Consider the following 14,411-nt stretch of genomic DNA (forward strand, 5'->3'; position numbering starts at 1 on the left):
CATTGTCTTCCCAACCAGGGTATATAGGCTGTCTTGAGGCGAATCTCGGCTCGAGATATCTCCGTGCCGGTTTCCGACCGGAGTTCGTATGCCTTACAGAGACCTCCCCTGAGGAAAGGAGGGGGCCCCTTCTTCTTGTTTGCACTATCTGAGATTGGAGAGAGAGTGAGGACTTAGATCTTGATTTGAGATCTTCGAGCTCCCCTTCGAGTTTGGCGCTTCTTTTCTTTTGGTCCAGGGAAGAACTACGCGATATTGCTATGAAATCCCCACAGACGGCGCCAAATTGTTTGCTCAAAAAATGTTACACATCTTACGAGTACAAAACAATATAAATAAATCCCGGGATAATCATAGCAAATCGTAATAATCCGTTGGACCAGATGAAAGAAACTAAAATAAGAACTCAGAATTAGGGGGAGAAGCATTAGAAACCTTTATTGATAATATTTGTTTGGTCTGCCTCTCCATGAAGAGGTTCAGAGCCTTACAATGGTGTTTTCTCTTCCTTCCCATAAGAGGGGTATATTTTCTTGTTTCTCTCTCCTCTCACTAGTGGTGAAGAAGCAGCCCCCTTTCTAGGGCTTCCACTCTTAGTATTTATAGATGTGAGCTTCGTGAGCTGGCAATAAATGGCCGTGGCCACGCTAAGGTTCCGTCCCCGTGGGGGGAATGAATGGGCCGTGCCCTCGTAGATTCAATCGGACAAGAGTCGAATCTCTTATAAATAAGTGGCCATACCACTTATTAATTATGGATTAGCTCAAAAGGAGATTAACTCCGTTAATTACCGTGAGGTCGGATTCTGACCCATACAGGGGTCTTCTGTAACGTTTCTGTAACGGTCATATCTCGAATTATTTCTTATTCGGCCACAAGTTTGTATCCGATATGAACATGGTTGAATCACTGCTGATTAACACATATTGCTTCCTAATTCACCCATATCCTGAGACTGATTTTTACCGTATATATATATAACATCATAGAATAATATAAGCTTGTATGAATCTTTTTGCCATAGTGGATGCTCTGTCAATGAATTGTTGAAAAGTGTTAAAGTATTATAAATTGAGTCATACTTTAATACTACCTTTCCTCATAAAGTATGCTGTGTCGCACGAGGGGAGTCAAATTTCCATACACACAATAGGGACTAGCAAAATAAGGGTAACCAAAAGATAAAAATTTATGTGATCCGATATTTATATCAAACTAATGATAATTGTGAAAATTGTACGGGCTAGCCAGTTTTCAGACTAGTAATTAAAAAATAATCAGCGTTTGTAAAGTTATTGAAAAATAATCACTATTTTGCTGAAACATGAAATGTTCCAACATATTATGCTAGATTATGGAGCTCCTGTGTATAAACTTTCAAGCTGTAGAATACGGGAAGTTCCAGCATAATATGCTGAATTATGGAGCTCCTGCATATAAACTTCCAGCATATTATGTTGGAACTCCAGCACATTATGATGGAATCTCATATGTAAAAATTCGAACTCCAACGTATTATGCCTGAATTTTTTCAGGTTTTATCTTTACATGAAAAAATGACTAAATTCCGATTATCTCTGAAATTGTGGCTATTTTTCAATTTTCAATTGTAAATCTGGCTATTTTTGATTTTTTCGCATGATAATTTGATATATGCCTATCACGTGCTCTTTTATATTCCCTCCGTCTCAAATTATCTGTTGTGTTTCTCTTTTACACGCCCCTTAATAAACATAAGTTAGAAGAAATTTAGATTATTTTGCCCTTATTTATGTCTTAAGATATGATCCCTCTTTATTAAATATTTACTCTATTTATGTGCTAATCTCTTTTTTTCACGAACAATTACTACTAAAGGTAAAATAGGAAAAATATAATTTATTTTGTTTTGAACTTTTAAAATGACAAATAATTTGAGACAATTATTTTTAGAAATTATGACAGATAATTTGAGACAGAGAGGTCGTTTAACTTGGTTAAGTAATATATTTTTTAACTTCATTTATTATTACTTAATGATGATAAAGTATATTAAGTTGATACAAACATAAAGGTAAAATTTACCCAAAACATTTCAAGAAAAAGACACAGTTCATCGGAAAGGAAAATCCCAAAAGCAGAACAACAAATGCTTCAACACAGAAGTAATATAGAGCAACCTCCCTGGTAAATACATTCTGGGATCTCCAAAATAATTCAAGATTTAGAGTTGGGTGGTCGTGAATTAGTAAAATGGAAAGTGGGTTCAGCGCAGAAGATCTTTCCACAATCGGAGGCATTGCCACGGTATCACTCTTACATTCATTCATCCCTACGCATTGGTTGCCTTTCTCCATTGTTGGCAGAGCTCAGAAATGGACTCTCTCTCGTACACTTCTTGTCAGTCAGTACCTACCTACTCTCTCTTTCTTCTTTAGTTTTATATTTCTTTCTTCTGTAGATCTCGAAGATATGTGATTTGGGTTCTTGGAATTATGTGGTAAAATGAAGAAGAAATTGATAAAGTTTGATTTTGACATGTGAAATTTGATGGATTCTTGAATCTTGATGCTGCAATGAGTGTTTCTATTGCTTGCTTAGTTTATTTTGTTTTGTGGGATTTTTTTTATAGAAGCACAAAATGTAGATACACCTGAGATCATCACCTTACTGCATTTTGCACTTACTTCCACGATAGCTTGGAACTTTTCTGCAATCAAGCTGGAGGAATTTGGACTTTTTATATGGATAAGTTGTATTAGCTGATTTCATTATTGTCTTCTGATGATCACTTTGGTGATTTATGATTTGGAAATTTGCCTGAGCATCGTAATGGGATTTTGAAACTTAAAAAAGACAACCAGGTTCTCAGATGTTTGATTAAAAGACAATGCAGACGAGGAAAATCTTGGAGCCCATTTGAGTTAGTTGATTAAAAGTAGCTGATAAACATCAAGCGTTGAAGCTTATTTTGTAAAAAAATGATTTAAAGTGGCGGATAAGCATCAAGTGCTGATAAACACTTTTAAGGTGTTGAAGCTGATTTTTTAAATAGGCACTTACATGTTTAGATAGAAGTGGTGAAGCTTTAAAGAAAAAGTAAGTGTGTTTGGTAAAAAGGTGTTGATAAGAACTTTTTATTTTAGTTTTTATGTATATAAGCAGTTTTGGTGTTTACCAAACACATAAATAAGTCAAAAAGTGCTTATGAGCTAGTTTGACCAGCTTATAAACTTTGGACAGGAAAGTGATTTAAGCTCTTCAACTTATTTTGTATAACTAAAGGATTAAATCTGATATTTTTAGAGATGATCCCTTTGGGGCTAAGTAAAAGAGGTTTCACAAGTAGAGGATTATCATGAAAATGAAGAGTATTATGTGGAGATAACATATTCCAAAAGGGAATATGTAACCGAAGGTAGTCATAGAAAAACCTCTCTTATCAGTATCATCTTCTACACATTCTGCAGATGGGCTCTTGCCTAAGGTAGAAGAGGGATATGCTTTTAGTGTTTGTTCCATATCATGCAGCTTTGAAGTTATTCACCTTAAATTGTTGCAAAAATTAGTGATTTGAGCAGATTGTTGGTGGAAGGCAGAGTTAAAAGAGGGCTCACTAATGGAGAATATACCTTCTTTTTGCTTAAAAATGCCGATATTTGAATAAATGAAGTCTACTCTTCAAACTATGTACTTTCCAGTAGCATCAATGAAAGGAGGAGGGGCGCTTGAAATTTAATTGTGATTCTTTCCTAAGACTTGGACATGCATAAGAATCAAGATATCTGGAGAGTAGATTCACTTAACAAGAAGAAGAAGAGTCATTCACATGGAGCTTCAGCTTTCCCATGATCTAGTGTCGATTTAAACTAGAAATTTGACAGTTTACCTGTTATTCGACATTTATGGTCATTGAAAAAGGAGAAATCAGATGATATTTTCCAATTGTTCTGGGTAACATGACTGCTAGCTCCTTTTCTCAAGATAAATCAATATGCCGTCTGAGTGAAGCATTGCTCAAATATCCTATCCTGCTTTCTCTATTTTTCCACAGGAATTTGATGCTAGTATGTTCCCTATCATGTTCACATAAAGTTCTCTCCTTTTCTTAATTTACCTTTCTATTATAAAGGTGAAAGTAGTTAAATACATAAAGGTTAGTTGTTGCTGCAATCTAAATTTAACTCAAATCAAGGAATGGAGAATTGATTTAGTTGTTCTTGCAAAGTATAACTATAAGTATATAACTTCAATCGAGGATGGCCGTGCCTTATAAACAAAAGGGATTGGGTTTTGAAAATTTTCTCCAATATCATGTTGCCTTAGAGCAGGTGCGCCTGCAGCTTTTCTTGATCTTTTGCAAGTTAGATTGGAAGTTTTTCTTGCATTTTTGTTTGGTACTCCTAATTACTTGTGAGTTAAGCTGCTTCTTAGGTTGAAAACCTTATGTGGGACAATTAAATTCATGTCTTAACCTTCACATGATCTTTCTAAATGATCAATCGTCCCTTCTCATTTAACCAGGGAACACTCTTGTGTGTGTGTGTGTGTATTCATCAATTCGATCTCCATATGATGTAGAGATATGCTTTTGAGTCAATCTTTTGCCCTATTAATCTTGGTTTACATCTTCATGGACCTTGAGATGGAGGCAGATCAACAGGAGCAACAATTTGCTGATAAGCATTATTGGAATTTTGAGTTTATACTGAATAGTAATATTAGATCACGATACATTTGTGTTTTGACAACTAGATGCTTGCAGCCCCTAATGGTGGAAGATAAAGTAGAGTAAATATTGGCGCATTTCTCCTTTTTGCACTTAAATTTTGTGCTAACAATACTGAAATGTACGAGCACTCAAGGGTGTGGTCTAATGATCAATGAAGTGGGTAGAGAACCATGAGGTCTCAGGTTCAAATCCTAGAGGAGGCAAAAACACTAGGTGATTTCTTCCCATCAGCGATCCGCCTAAGTATTGGTGTGAAGAGTTACCCAATACTTGTGCCATTGGGAGGTAGCAGGTGCCCGATGAAATAGTCGAGGTGCGTGCAAGCTGGGTTGGAGACCACCGTCATAAAAAATACTAAGCTGTATGAGAAAGACAGAATTAAGATACAAAGTGAATACACAAGCTATTTCCTTTAGGGATGGCAATGGGGCGGGGCGGGGCGGGGGCGGGTCTTTTCTGATGGGGGGCAGGGTGAGTTTGCTCTTATGTGGGGGCGGGGCGGATCTTTTTGTTAAAATTTCAAGCGGGGCGGTGCGGTTTGTGGGTTGAAACCATTAAAGCAATCTGCTCCCTTTTTTGCTCTTATTGTTATTAAAATGCTTCACCCAATTTTGTTTGCCTAATTCTAATAAATTGTTTTCTTTGTTTCTATTTTTTGTATTATTTGGTGGGATTATCAACTCATTTTTTGCAAGACCCAATTATACTAATTCAGTGTATGACAATTGTTTTTCCAGATTGTGACAATTGAATTGATAAATTCATGGCCTAACAAAGTCGTTGGTTTGTTTTTCTTTTATACTAGTATTAGTATATATTTTGCAACTACAGAATATTAGTAAGTGCAGAATAACGAATATGAGGCTCAGAATATATTTTGCAACCACGCTTCAGTTTTATTAGTATATTAGTGATGTAATTAATAAACTCTCCACTTTACAGAATAACGAATTGTTTAACTTATTTGTCTTAGTTAAATAAGAAAATGAAAGAAAAAAGAAAAAGAAAACTTATGCGGGGTGTGGTGGGGCGGGTTTTGCGGCTGCTAGGCGGGGCGGGTTGAAAACAGAAAATTTGCTATGTGGAGCGGGGCGAGGCGAGGCGGGTTGAAAGTTTTCTGGGTTTAGTCCAAACCCGCCCCGCTCCACTGCCATCCCTAAATTTGCCTTGTGCTACTTTCGATCGATCTGATTTTGATGCAGAAGATTTCATTATTCACCAATTCTGCTACAACTGTAATTATTCGACTATTTGACCCTACACTTTATGAATTGTAGTAAGCGTGTAATTCAGCTACTTGTAGCAATGATGATACCTAATTCAAAGATGTACGTTCTGAGCATCACTTAGTGCAACTCGGAGAAACATGCATGACTTGACTGCTAAAAATTTGCTGCTAAAGCCTAATGCCTATGAAGCGTTATATACCATTTCTAGGGGTGTGCATTCGAATCGGTTTATCGATAAATCGAATCGATTATTTATTATCGGTTTATCGATTTCGATTTCGAAATTTTCCTTATCGAGTTATCGATTTCGATTTCGATTTTGTCCTCTTCGGTTATCGGTTTATCGATAAACCGATAAGATATACTAAAAAGACAAATATATCCTTATTCTATAATACCCTTTCCTTTTTCCTTTTTTTTTTGATGTTTGTGTTTGTCTCCTCAAGCAATGAAGTTGGAGTCATGCCACGTCTTCTCAACTCTTTCATGAACAATGACTCTGGAGGTTCTTCACCATTACTACTCTGGTTTTCACTTTCTTGAACTCTACAACAAACCCTAAACTTTGTATCAACAAATGTATTAAAGATTGGATTTTTCCTCTGAAACCTCACACCCAGAAACCTCCTTTGGACCATGCTGGTAAAAGCATTAGGATTGGATTGAGAAAATGAGAATGGAGACTTCAATAACTGGAAAGACGCCATTTTTAGATGATCAAATTTCCTCCAAATGAAATTAAAATATTACAATTCCATTACAGATACTTTAGCTGTAGTAGAAGCTAGAATTCAAGAAGCTTCACTTCATTAGTGAAACGGCGGCAGAGGATTACCTTAGAATTCCATTACAGATACTTTAACTGTTTGTTACTCAATTGGTGAGGTGTACCTTAGAATTTTTCCGCAATACCCTTTCCTTTACCCTAAGTCCCTAACCCTATTATTTCCTCTACCCATTCTTCAGCGCCGCTTTTACCTTTCTCCCTCTCTCCCGCGAACTGCAAACCCAGCAGAGAAAGTGAACTCCGGCGTACTCCGGCGACTTCAATAGTACGTTTCTCCCTCTCTCTCTCCGTGCCTTTGACACAATTTTTATGTTATAAATGGTGTTTGTCTTATTTTAGCTTCTTTTTGTCCATATTAGTTAGGCGTGTTTATAACGATATACTTTCAGTGGAATCCCGCAAATTTTCTTATTGGTGTAATCGATAACCGAATCAATAAGCCCCAAAAATCGATAAATCGAAATCGAAAAAATCGAAACCTTATTGAAACGATAACGATAAGCATATGTACAAATCGATAATCGATAAGTAATTATCGATAAGGGTCAAAATCGAATCGATAAATCGAATGCACACCCCTAAACATTTCCTCCTTTTTATCCTCCTTCTTTCAGGTAGTTGTTAGTTTCCTCCAAAATTTATAATCTAATATTTTATTGTTTAGTAATTACACATAAGTCTAGGTTCAAGTGTGAGCACACTTTTAGACTATGTTGCTCATATCCTTCAAGATCCTTGTTGCACCTGTGTTGATCCAACATGATTTGCGTGTGGGTGTTTGATCTGCATTGGATTTGGTCAACCTGACTTGGGTGCTCTGACTACACCTATGGCCAAAAAGTATAGTTTGATTTGGTTTTTGGTTTAATTTTGTGTTTATGTCACACATAAAGTACTAGAACACTTTGCTATTATACGAGATAACTTATGAATAAAATAAGTGTTTAGAGAGAATTTACTTATACTAGTTTTAACTTAATAACTTCAGTTAATTGTCAAAATATATACTTATATATGTTGTAATACACATTTACTGGTTGTATCTTAACACTCGTATCCATATTCCTATCCATATCCTTTAGGTACTGATGAATTTGACTTCTAGATCCACACCTGTATTGGGTGCCCACACCCGTTTTCGAGCAACACTGCTTTAGATCATTGTCTTATTTTATTTGAATTGCTTGAATTTATGAAGATAATAAATTTGAGTTTCACCACTCAAAGTGCATTTTTCTCTAATAAATTTGGAGTGATTCAAGAGTTTTATACTCCTTTCGTCTTGGCGGTTTGATTATTTGACCTATTTAGTATTTTGAAAGTAAAGCAACGTCTTCCTTGGACACAAACTTTCAAATATTTTCTTGAAAATTGTAACTTCTGAAATTTGGATTGGTACTACTTTTATGTATTTCAAATATACAAGTTTTTGAAAAAAAAAAGAAGACAAAAAGTATTATTATCAGAAAGCAACACAAGATTAGTCAATTGGACACTACATCTAGTACTCTTGGCGATGGAGGGAGTACCTCAAAAGCACTAAAATTTCGGTTAAAGTACCTGTATTTAGATTCATGCATGGTGATACTAATTTGACTGCTCTTGTGCACAGCTGCATTTGGAGCAGTATTACATGTGATATCCACTTCAATTCTTGGCATAACGGCAGTAACGATAACAAACACAATTGCTGGCGAGGAAACAGTGCACAAACTGGCTTCCCTTTTGCTTATAGTTCTTGGTGGTAGTTATGTAATCTTGTTTCTTCGCGGAAAGGGTGGTCACTGCCACTCACACAATCAACCTATGGAGAAAATGGCCGTAGCAGGGCTTATCCTTGTTCCTGCATTATCTCCTTGTGCAACCACTCTCCCCGTTTTTCTTGCTGTTGGAAACTCAAAATCCATGATGGTGCTTGCCATCATAGTTCTGTTATTCAGGTACTATTGTTTCTAAATTTCTACTATACTTTGTATATAAGTGGATTACATACTCTTTTTGTTGCTTTTTCTTTTGAGAAAATGTAAGGTTACTCTGGAGAAAGAATAGAAGCAAAATAACTTGATCTTATTAGAGAAAAGGATATGGAATAAGGGGGTGGGAGGAAAGAGTGGGTTTAGATGGTGGTACGTCCCTTTAGCTTGATCCTTTATCTATCCACCCTCGCTTCGGTCGATCATGGGGTTCCCTCTGTCAAGAATTCAGAGAAGATACTTTATCAAAAGAATTCAGAGAAGATATTTTGCTTGTGCTCATTACACAAAGGTGAAAAAAAAAGAACATGCCTTCAACAACTTAGGATTTTTAAAAGCTTTAACAGACTGATCCTTCTACCTTCTTGAAATAAGATAAAAAGTTTTAGAGACGCCTGGTCCATTTTAATTCCTGTGGCTTTTGTATTTTACTGAAGTCACTATGTAAGTATTGTGCTCTAGAAACTTATTTCAGGGCATGTCGGCACCCAAGGGTGTGGCCTAGTGGTCAATGAAGTGGGTTGAGAACCATGAGGTCTCAGGTTCAAATCCCAACGGAGGCAAAAAGAATAGGTGATTTTTTCCCATCTGGCCAAGCCTGGGTGGACAGAGTTACCCGACACTTGTGCTAGTGAGATGTAGCAAGTGCTCCGTGGAATTAGCCAAGGCGCGCAAACTGGCCCGGACACCACGGTTATCAATCAAAAGTACTTATTTCAGTGCCTGTCATTGACTAGTGCTTGATGTTTTGTGGACTGTGAGAAGTGGTGACGGGATGTTGTTCCTTATCATGAGGGGAGCTGTGCTTCACCTTAAATACGAGGATGCTAGTGTTTTAGTTTTTCATTCCTTCCACCTTCATCCAAAATCCGTTTGGACCAGTCTGCTGCAAATTGCTAAACTTTCAGAAAATACCTCTGCAAGAATTTTAGTTATGAACTACTGCTCCAGGCTGCAATCTTGAAATTTAGTACCTCCGGTGGTTGATAACTTGATATACAGTATACTTCTAAATTTTCTCTTTCTTACAACGAAAGCCCGTCCACGCTGGTTGAATTTGTTGATATCTAAGTTTTTCTCAGGAGAGGGAGATTTTAGTTTATCTGTAGTTCCATTGCGCCGATTTAACTGTCATTAGATTCACCGACTACCATCCCAGTGCGGGAGTTCTTTTGATTTATCCAAATATCCTGAATGCTTAACACTAAGTTGATACTTTATTTGCAGCACCATAACTGTGATGACCTCACTGGTGGCTCTATCATTTTACGGTGCAAGTCAACTCAAGTTTCACTGGGTGGAACGCTATGACAAGCTCCTCGTCGGTTCAGTGCTAAGTTTGGTTGGTATTTTGACCCTTATATTTCACGATCACGATGGAGAAGTAGGTTCGGCAGGAGGTCATGTGCACAGAAAACTCATTGTGCTATAAGGATCGGTCTTCAGCTAACAGATCTGTTCTGTGAAGCTTAGAATTTTAGTGGATATTTACCTCAAGTTAAGAAAAGCAATGTAAAATCACTCTTTTTTTTCTCTTCCAATTCTGTAATTAATGAATGCTCAACTTTATGACTATTATGTTCAACAATCTTCAGTAGACGGACTTGTTTCCTCTAAGAACAGATCATGCTACACTGAATAGGAGGAACCAGTGTGTGGAATGTATGGCATTTGCTTTATTTATTAGTTTTCCGGTTCTCTTTTTTATTTTCTTAATTTATTTTTTGATCTAGCAGTTAAAATAGGGACACATTTTGATGATTTTCCCTTGTGACCACCTTTTCCTCTATCAGAATGGAGAACAAACAGATTATTTTAGCAATTAGCAAATGAAGGATTAATAATAGAGGCACAATTTACTGAGTCTCTGCTGCATTTATAAGAAAGATTCACAACATTTATGGGCACAGTTTAGGGTAATGTAAGTGCCCTATTACAATAAGGTCGTTTTTTTTTTGGTTTCCCACCCGGTATCCAGTATGCACACTGGAGCCCGACTAAATTTGGATTTGCGCTGGAAAGTCCCACATTGGGGGGTAAGCGCTCGCTAACAAAGGTGACTCCATACCCAAGGTCGAATACGAGACATTTGGTTAAGGATGAAAGAGTACTTACAATTCCGCTATAGCTCTAGTTGGTAATAAGGTCGTTTAATCCACCACCCCCAAGCTCTTGCGCAAAAATTTGAAGATAAATTTACATATTTTCGCACCAAAGTCTGTGGTCAAGCTTTAGTGAAATTGGTTGAAAACTATGGGAGATCACACTTCAGAGTAGGGCAATTCTTCTTATTTGCTCAAGCCTTGATGAACAAAATTACTCGATATCTTTACTGATGGAAGATAGCAAGTATTCGGCAAAATAGTCCAGGTACAAATAACCTAGCTTTTTTTTTTTTTTTTTTTTATTATTTTTAAATACAGATTCTCTATGTTGAATGACAAGTATTAAATAACACATTACGATAGCTATAAACTAAAAATATCCTACATAGTGTGCAAGAATCTAGCAGTCACAGCGACCAATTAAAAAATGAAATGAAAAATCGTCTCCTGTCTGCTAGTGTATTAAACTGTCGAATCAAGTGAGGTCCAGATTGTGAAAGACAACTTTTTTGATGGATTCTAATTTGTTCTACTTACTAAAAAAAACTTTTAGAAGCAACGAGTTTTCCAAATTAAAAAAAATGAAACAAAAAATATTGATAGTAAAAGGGCCCAGCCCAGGTATAAGGAAAGGTTGATTTCAAAAGTTAGGAATAAATTCTTAAAATCTTAGAAGAACCAAACATGTTTGTATACCAAAGAAACCATAACTTGCCTTGTCCATGCCCTTCATCTTTAAACTAAGGTTTGGAATCTTTGTTTGGTTTTGTGTATGAGTTATGTCATGCCCTGAGAGGAAGCATTGCATCCCAAATACTACTATTGGTTGCCCAAATATGGTGCCATTTCTATGTCACTACTAATACTAATATTACAAACCTAGCAAATGAGCAATTAATATTAGCCATTTAAGCATATCTACTCTACTAATGGAATGTGCTTCTTCATTTATTGTTAATCCTTTCAAGATTATGGCCACTTCTTCCTTCATCTTCCTTTGGTTCATTCTTCTCTTTAATGGTAGGTCTATACTCTTGAATTTGTCATGAATTTTATTCTAATTAAGACGTTTTGTTATTTTAGCTAGGTTCTTGTATGTTAGTTCTTTAATTAGTGATAGTTAACAACTTATGGTAAGAACACATGTTTGACTCTTGAAATTTGAACGGACAGGGCCAACATAAATTCTAGTACTTTGTATTATATAATTTTTTTATGAATAATATTGGTTGGAGATGAGTTTAACTAGAGCAACATGATCATTTCATATAGTTGACGCCAACTTATTTAGAATTGAGGCATAATTATTATTTCTGACTTGCTATTGTATATGGTAACACATCTATGTTAATTTCTAATTTCTTCTTGTTGTTGGACAGCTTCAATGGCACATGCATTCACAGGCACATATGGGGTAAACTATGGAAGAGTATCAGACAATATCCCATCACCCGAAGACGTCGTAAAACTTCTAAGGACAAACAAGATCAAGAACATCAGAATCTACGACGCAGATCACAGAGTTCTGAACGCCTTCAAAGGTTCAGGGATCGAAATCAACGTATGTCTTCCCAATGAATTACTCAAAGACATAAGCGTGAACGAAGCTCTAGCTCTCGAATGGATAAAATTGAATGTTCAACCGTTCCTCCCCGATACCTCAATCCGAGGTATCGCGGTTGGAAATGAGATACTAGGTGGTGATATAGAAATATCAGAAGCTCTAGTCCCTGCTTGTAAAAATGTGTATCGTGCACTTAAAAGGTTACAGTTAGCAGATTTAATTGAAGTTTCAAGCCCACATTCTGAAGCAGTTTTTAACAGCACTTATCCACCTTCAGCTGGTGCATTTAAAGAAAGTCTCATGCCATATTTAGGACCACTATTGCATTTCTTTAACCAAATTGGATCACCTTTTTACATAAATGCATATCCATTTTTGGCCTATAAATTTGACCCTATTACAATTAATGTCAACTATGCGCTATTCCAACCAAATGCTGGAATTGATGATCCAAAGACAAAGTTACATTATGACAACATGTTTGATGCTATGGTTGATGCATCTTATGTTGCATTAGAGAAACTTGGGTACAAGAAAATGCCGGTTATAGTGTCCGAGACAGGTTGGGCGTCAAAAGGGGATGACAATGAGGCGGGTGCGAATGTTAAGAATGCTAGAACTTATAATTTTAATTTGCATAAAAGATTGATGTTGAAGAAAGGTACACCTTATAGGCCAAAAATGGTGGTCAAAGGTTATGTGTTTGCATTGTTTAATGAAAATTTGAAACCTGGGCCAACCTCTGAGAGAAACTTTGGATTGTTCAATCATGATGGAAGTATTGCTTATGATATCGGATTTAAAGGACTTGTGCCTTCTTCTGCATCCTCAAAGGTATGTTTTCTTACATGATTAATCTATTGTCACTTTCAAAAACGTAATCGTTATTTTTTTAATGCATTGGTATTCGAAGCAACTGGCGCGACTGATTTGGAGTTGCATCACATAGAGCCAAATGAAGGGTTAATGCTCCCTAAAAGGAGTTTTTTAATTCTCAAAACTCGAATGACATCTGATCATTAAGAGCGGAGGAATCTCATTTATCTCTTTGGCGATCACCGAAAATAATTGTTGCCTTTATGTCAATATGGTTGTTCTAATTATTTAACCAAACTCAAACATAAATTCTGGTTATCAAATAAGTAGGAAAAGTTGTAAGCTAGACGTACAAGTTTTTAACTTTATTTTTCTCTATCATTATATATTGATTTGTTTTTTGTTTTGTCAGGACTCTGTACTACGAGGGCAGTATTGGAGTTCCAAATCGTTACTTCTTGTGGCATGTGCGACAATTCTGCTTATGTTCACAGAACTATGACCTAAAAGTATTGGAAGAAATTGTTGTCCTCAATTTGTATAAATAGTTTGCAGTTAATTCAATTTGACATTCATCACTAGTACAGGTTGATTGATGGATGATTGGTTGTCAATATATGTATTTTTTGGCCACTTAATGGCTAATAACATATCGACGATTGCCATTTTTATAGTTTAATAGTATTGCTGATGATATCTTTAGCATAATATATGTTCGCTTGAAACTCGCTTTTTCTTCCTAGAAATTAAGCCTTCGTTTTACAAATTCTTTCAAATGTCGATGATAGAAAATTGAATTTCGATTGTTGCTCATTGTAACAAGTTGAATGAACAAGAATTTTTATATAAAGCATATCATGCAATTTTTTTACCGAAATATACCTAAGGTGGAAATATAAAGTCAATAGTAAGGAAACTATAAGATGGGTAAATTGTAAGCTTATTGATATAGAGTTAAAAAATAAAAATTGTACCATAAAAGCTAGTATGATGCAAAGCACCAGGCCATGTTTGAATTGCAAGGTACTAATTACCAAAAAAAAAAATATAAAAAAAATTGCAAGTTATTACTACTAAAATATATGGACATTAAATTATAGTGGAATTTTTTCTTATCTATACCATATATGAAATCATTATCAAAAATGTGCATAATTTCTAAATTACCCGCCCAGTCCACATTATTTCTACAGTTTTTGTACCAATCATTAAAAGCTAATTAATAG

General features: G+C 35.9%; 2 protein-coding genes across 2 annotated transcripts; both read left to right on the plus strand.

The window, feature by feature from the left end:
- The first annotated feature begins 2,050 nt into the window (after window positions 1–2,050).
- On the plus strand, window positions 2,051–10,405 carry LOC109242841. Its single transcript, XM_019409704.1, has 3 exons — window positions 2,051–2,383; window positions 8,340–8,667; window positions 9,928–10,405. Exons 1-3 carry the CDS (start codon window positions 2,233–2,235, stop codon window positions 10,130–10,132), a joined length of 684 nt encoding a protein of 227 aa, XP_019265249.1. The 5' UTR covers window positions 2,051–2,232; the 3' UTR covers window positions 10,133–10,405.
- A 1,144-nt stretch (window positions 10,406–11,549) lies between these two features.
- Window positions 11,550–13,895, plus strand: LOC109242840 (glucan endo-1,3-beta-glucosidase 14-like). The gene is made up of 3 exons (XM_019409703.1): window positions 11,550–11,825; window positions 12,185–13,203; window positions 13,598–13,895. Exons 1-3 carry the CDS (start codon window positions 11,735–11,737, stop codon window positions 13,685–13,687), a joined length of 1,200 nt encoding a protein of 399 aa, XP_019265248.1. The 5' UTR covers window positions 11,550–11,734; the 3' UTR covers window positions 13,688–13,895.
- The last annotated feature ends 516 nt before the right edge of the window (window positions 13,896–14,411 follow it).

Source organism: Nicotiana attenuata, unplaced genomic scaffold (genome assembly GCF_001879085.1).
Source record: "Nicotiana attenuata strain UT unplaced genomic scaffold, NIATTr2, whole genome shotgun sequence".
Taxonomy (NCBI): Eukaryota; Viridiplantae; Streptophyta; class Magnoliopsida; order Solanales; family Solanaceae; genus Nicotiana; species Nicotiana attenuata.

Bases quoted from the DNA above. Each gene is read 5' to 3' on its own strand.
- LOC109242841 (XM_019409704.1), top strand. From the start codon at position 2,233: ATGGAAAGTGGGTTCAGCGCAGAAGATCTTTCCACAATCGGAGGCATT. The intron at 2,384-8,339 runs GTCAGTACCTAC...TCTTGTGCACAG, and splicing joins CTCTCGTACACTTCTTGTCA to CTGCATTTGGAGCAGTATTA. The intron at 8,668-9,927 runs GTACTATTGTTT...CTTTATTTGCAG, and splicing joins ATCATAGTTCTGTTATTCAG to CACCATAACTGTGATGACCT.
- LOC109242840 (XM_019409703.1), top strand. From the start codon at position 11,735: ATGGAATGTGCTTCTTCATTTATTGTTAATCCTTTCAAGATTATGGCC. The intron at 11,826-12,184 runs GTAGGTCTATAC...GTTGTTGGACAG, and splicing joins GTTCATTCTTCTCTTTAATG to CTTCAATGGCACATGCATTC. The intron at 13,204-13,597 runs GTATGTTTTCTT...TTGTTTTGTCAG, and splicing joins CTTCTTCTGCATCCTCAAAG to GACTCTGTACTACGAGGGCA.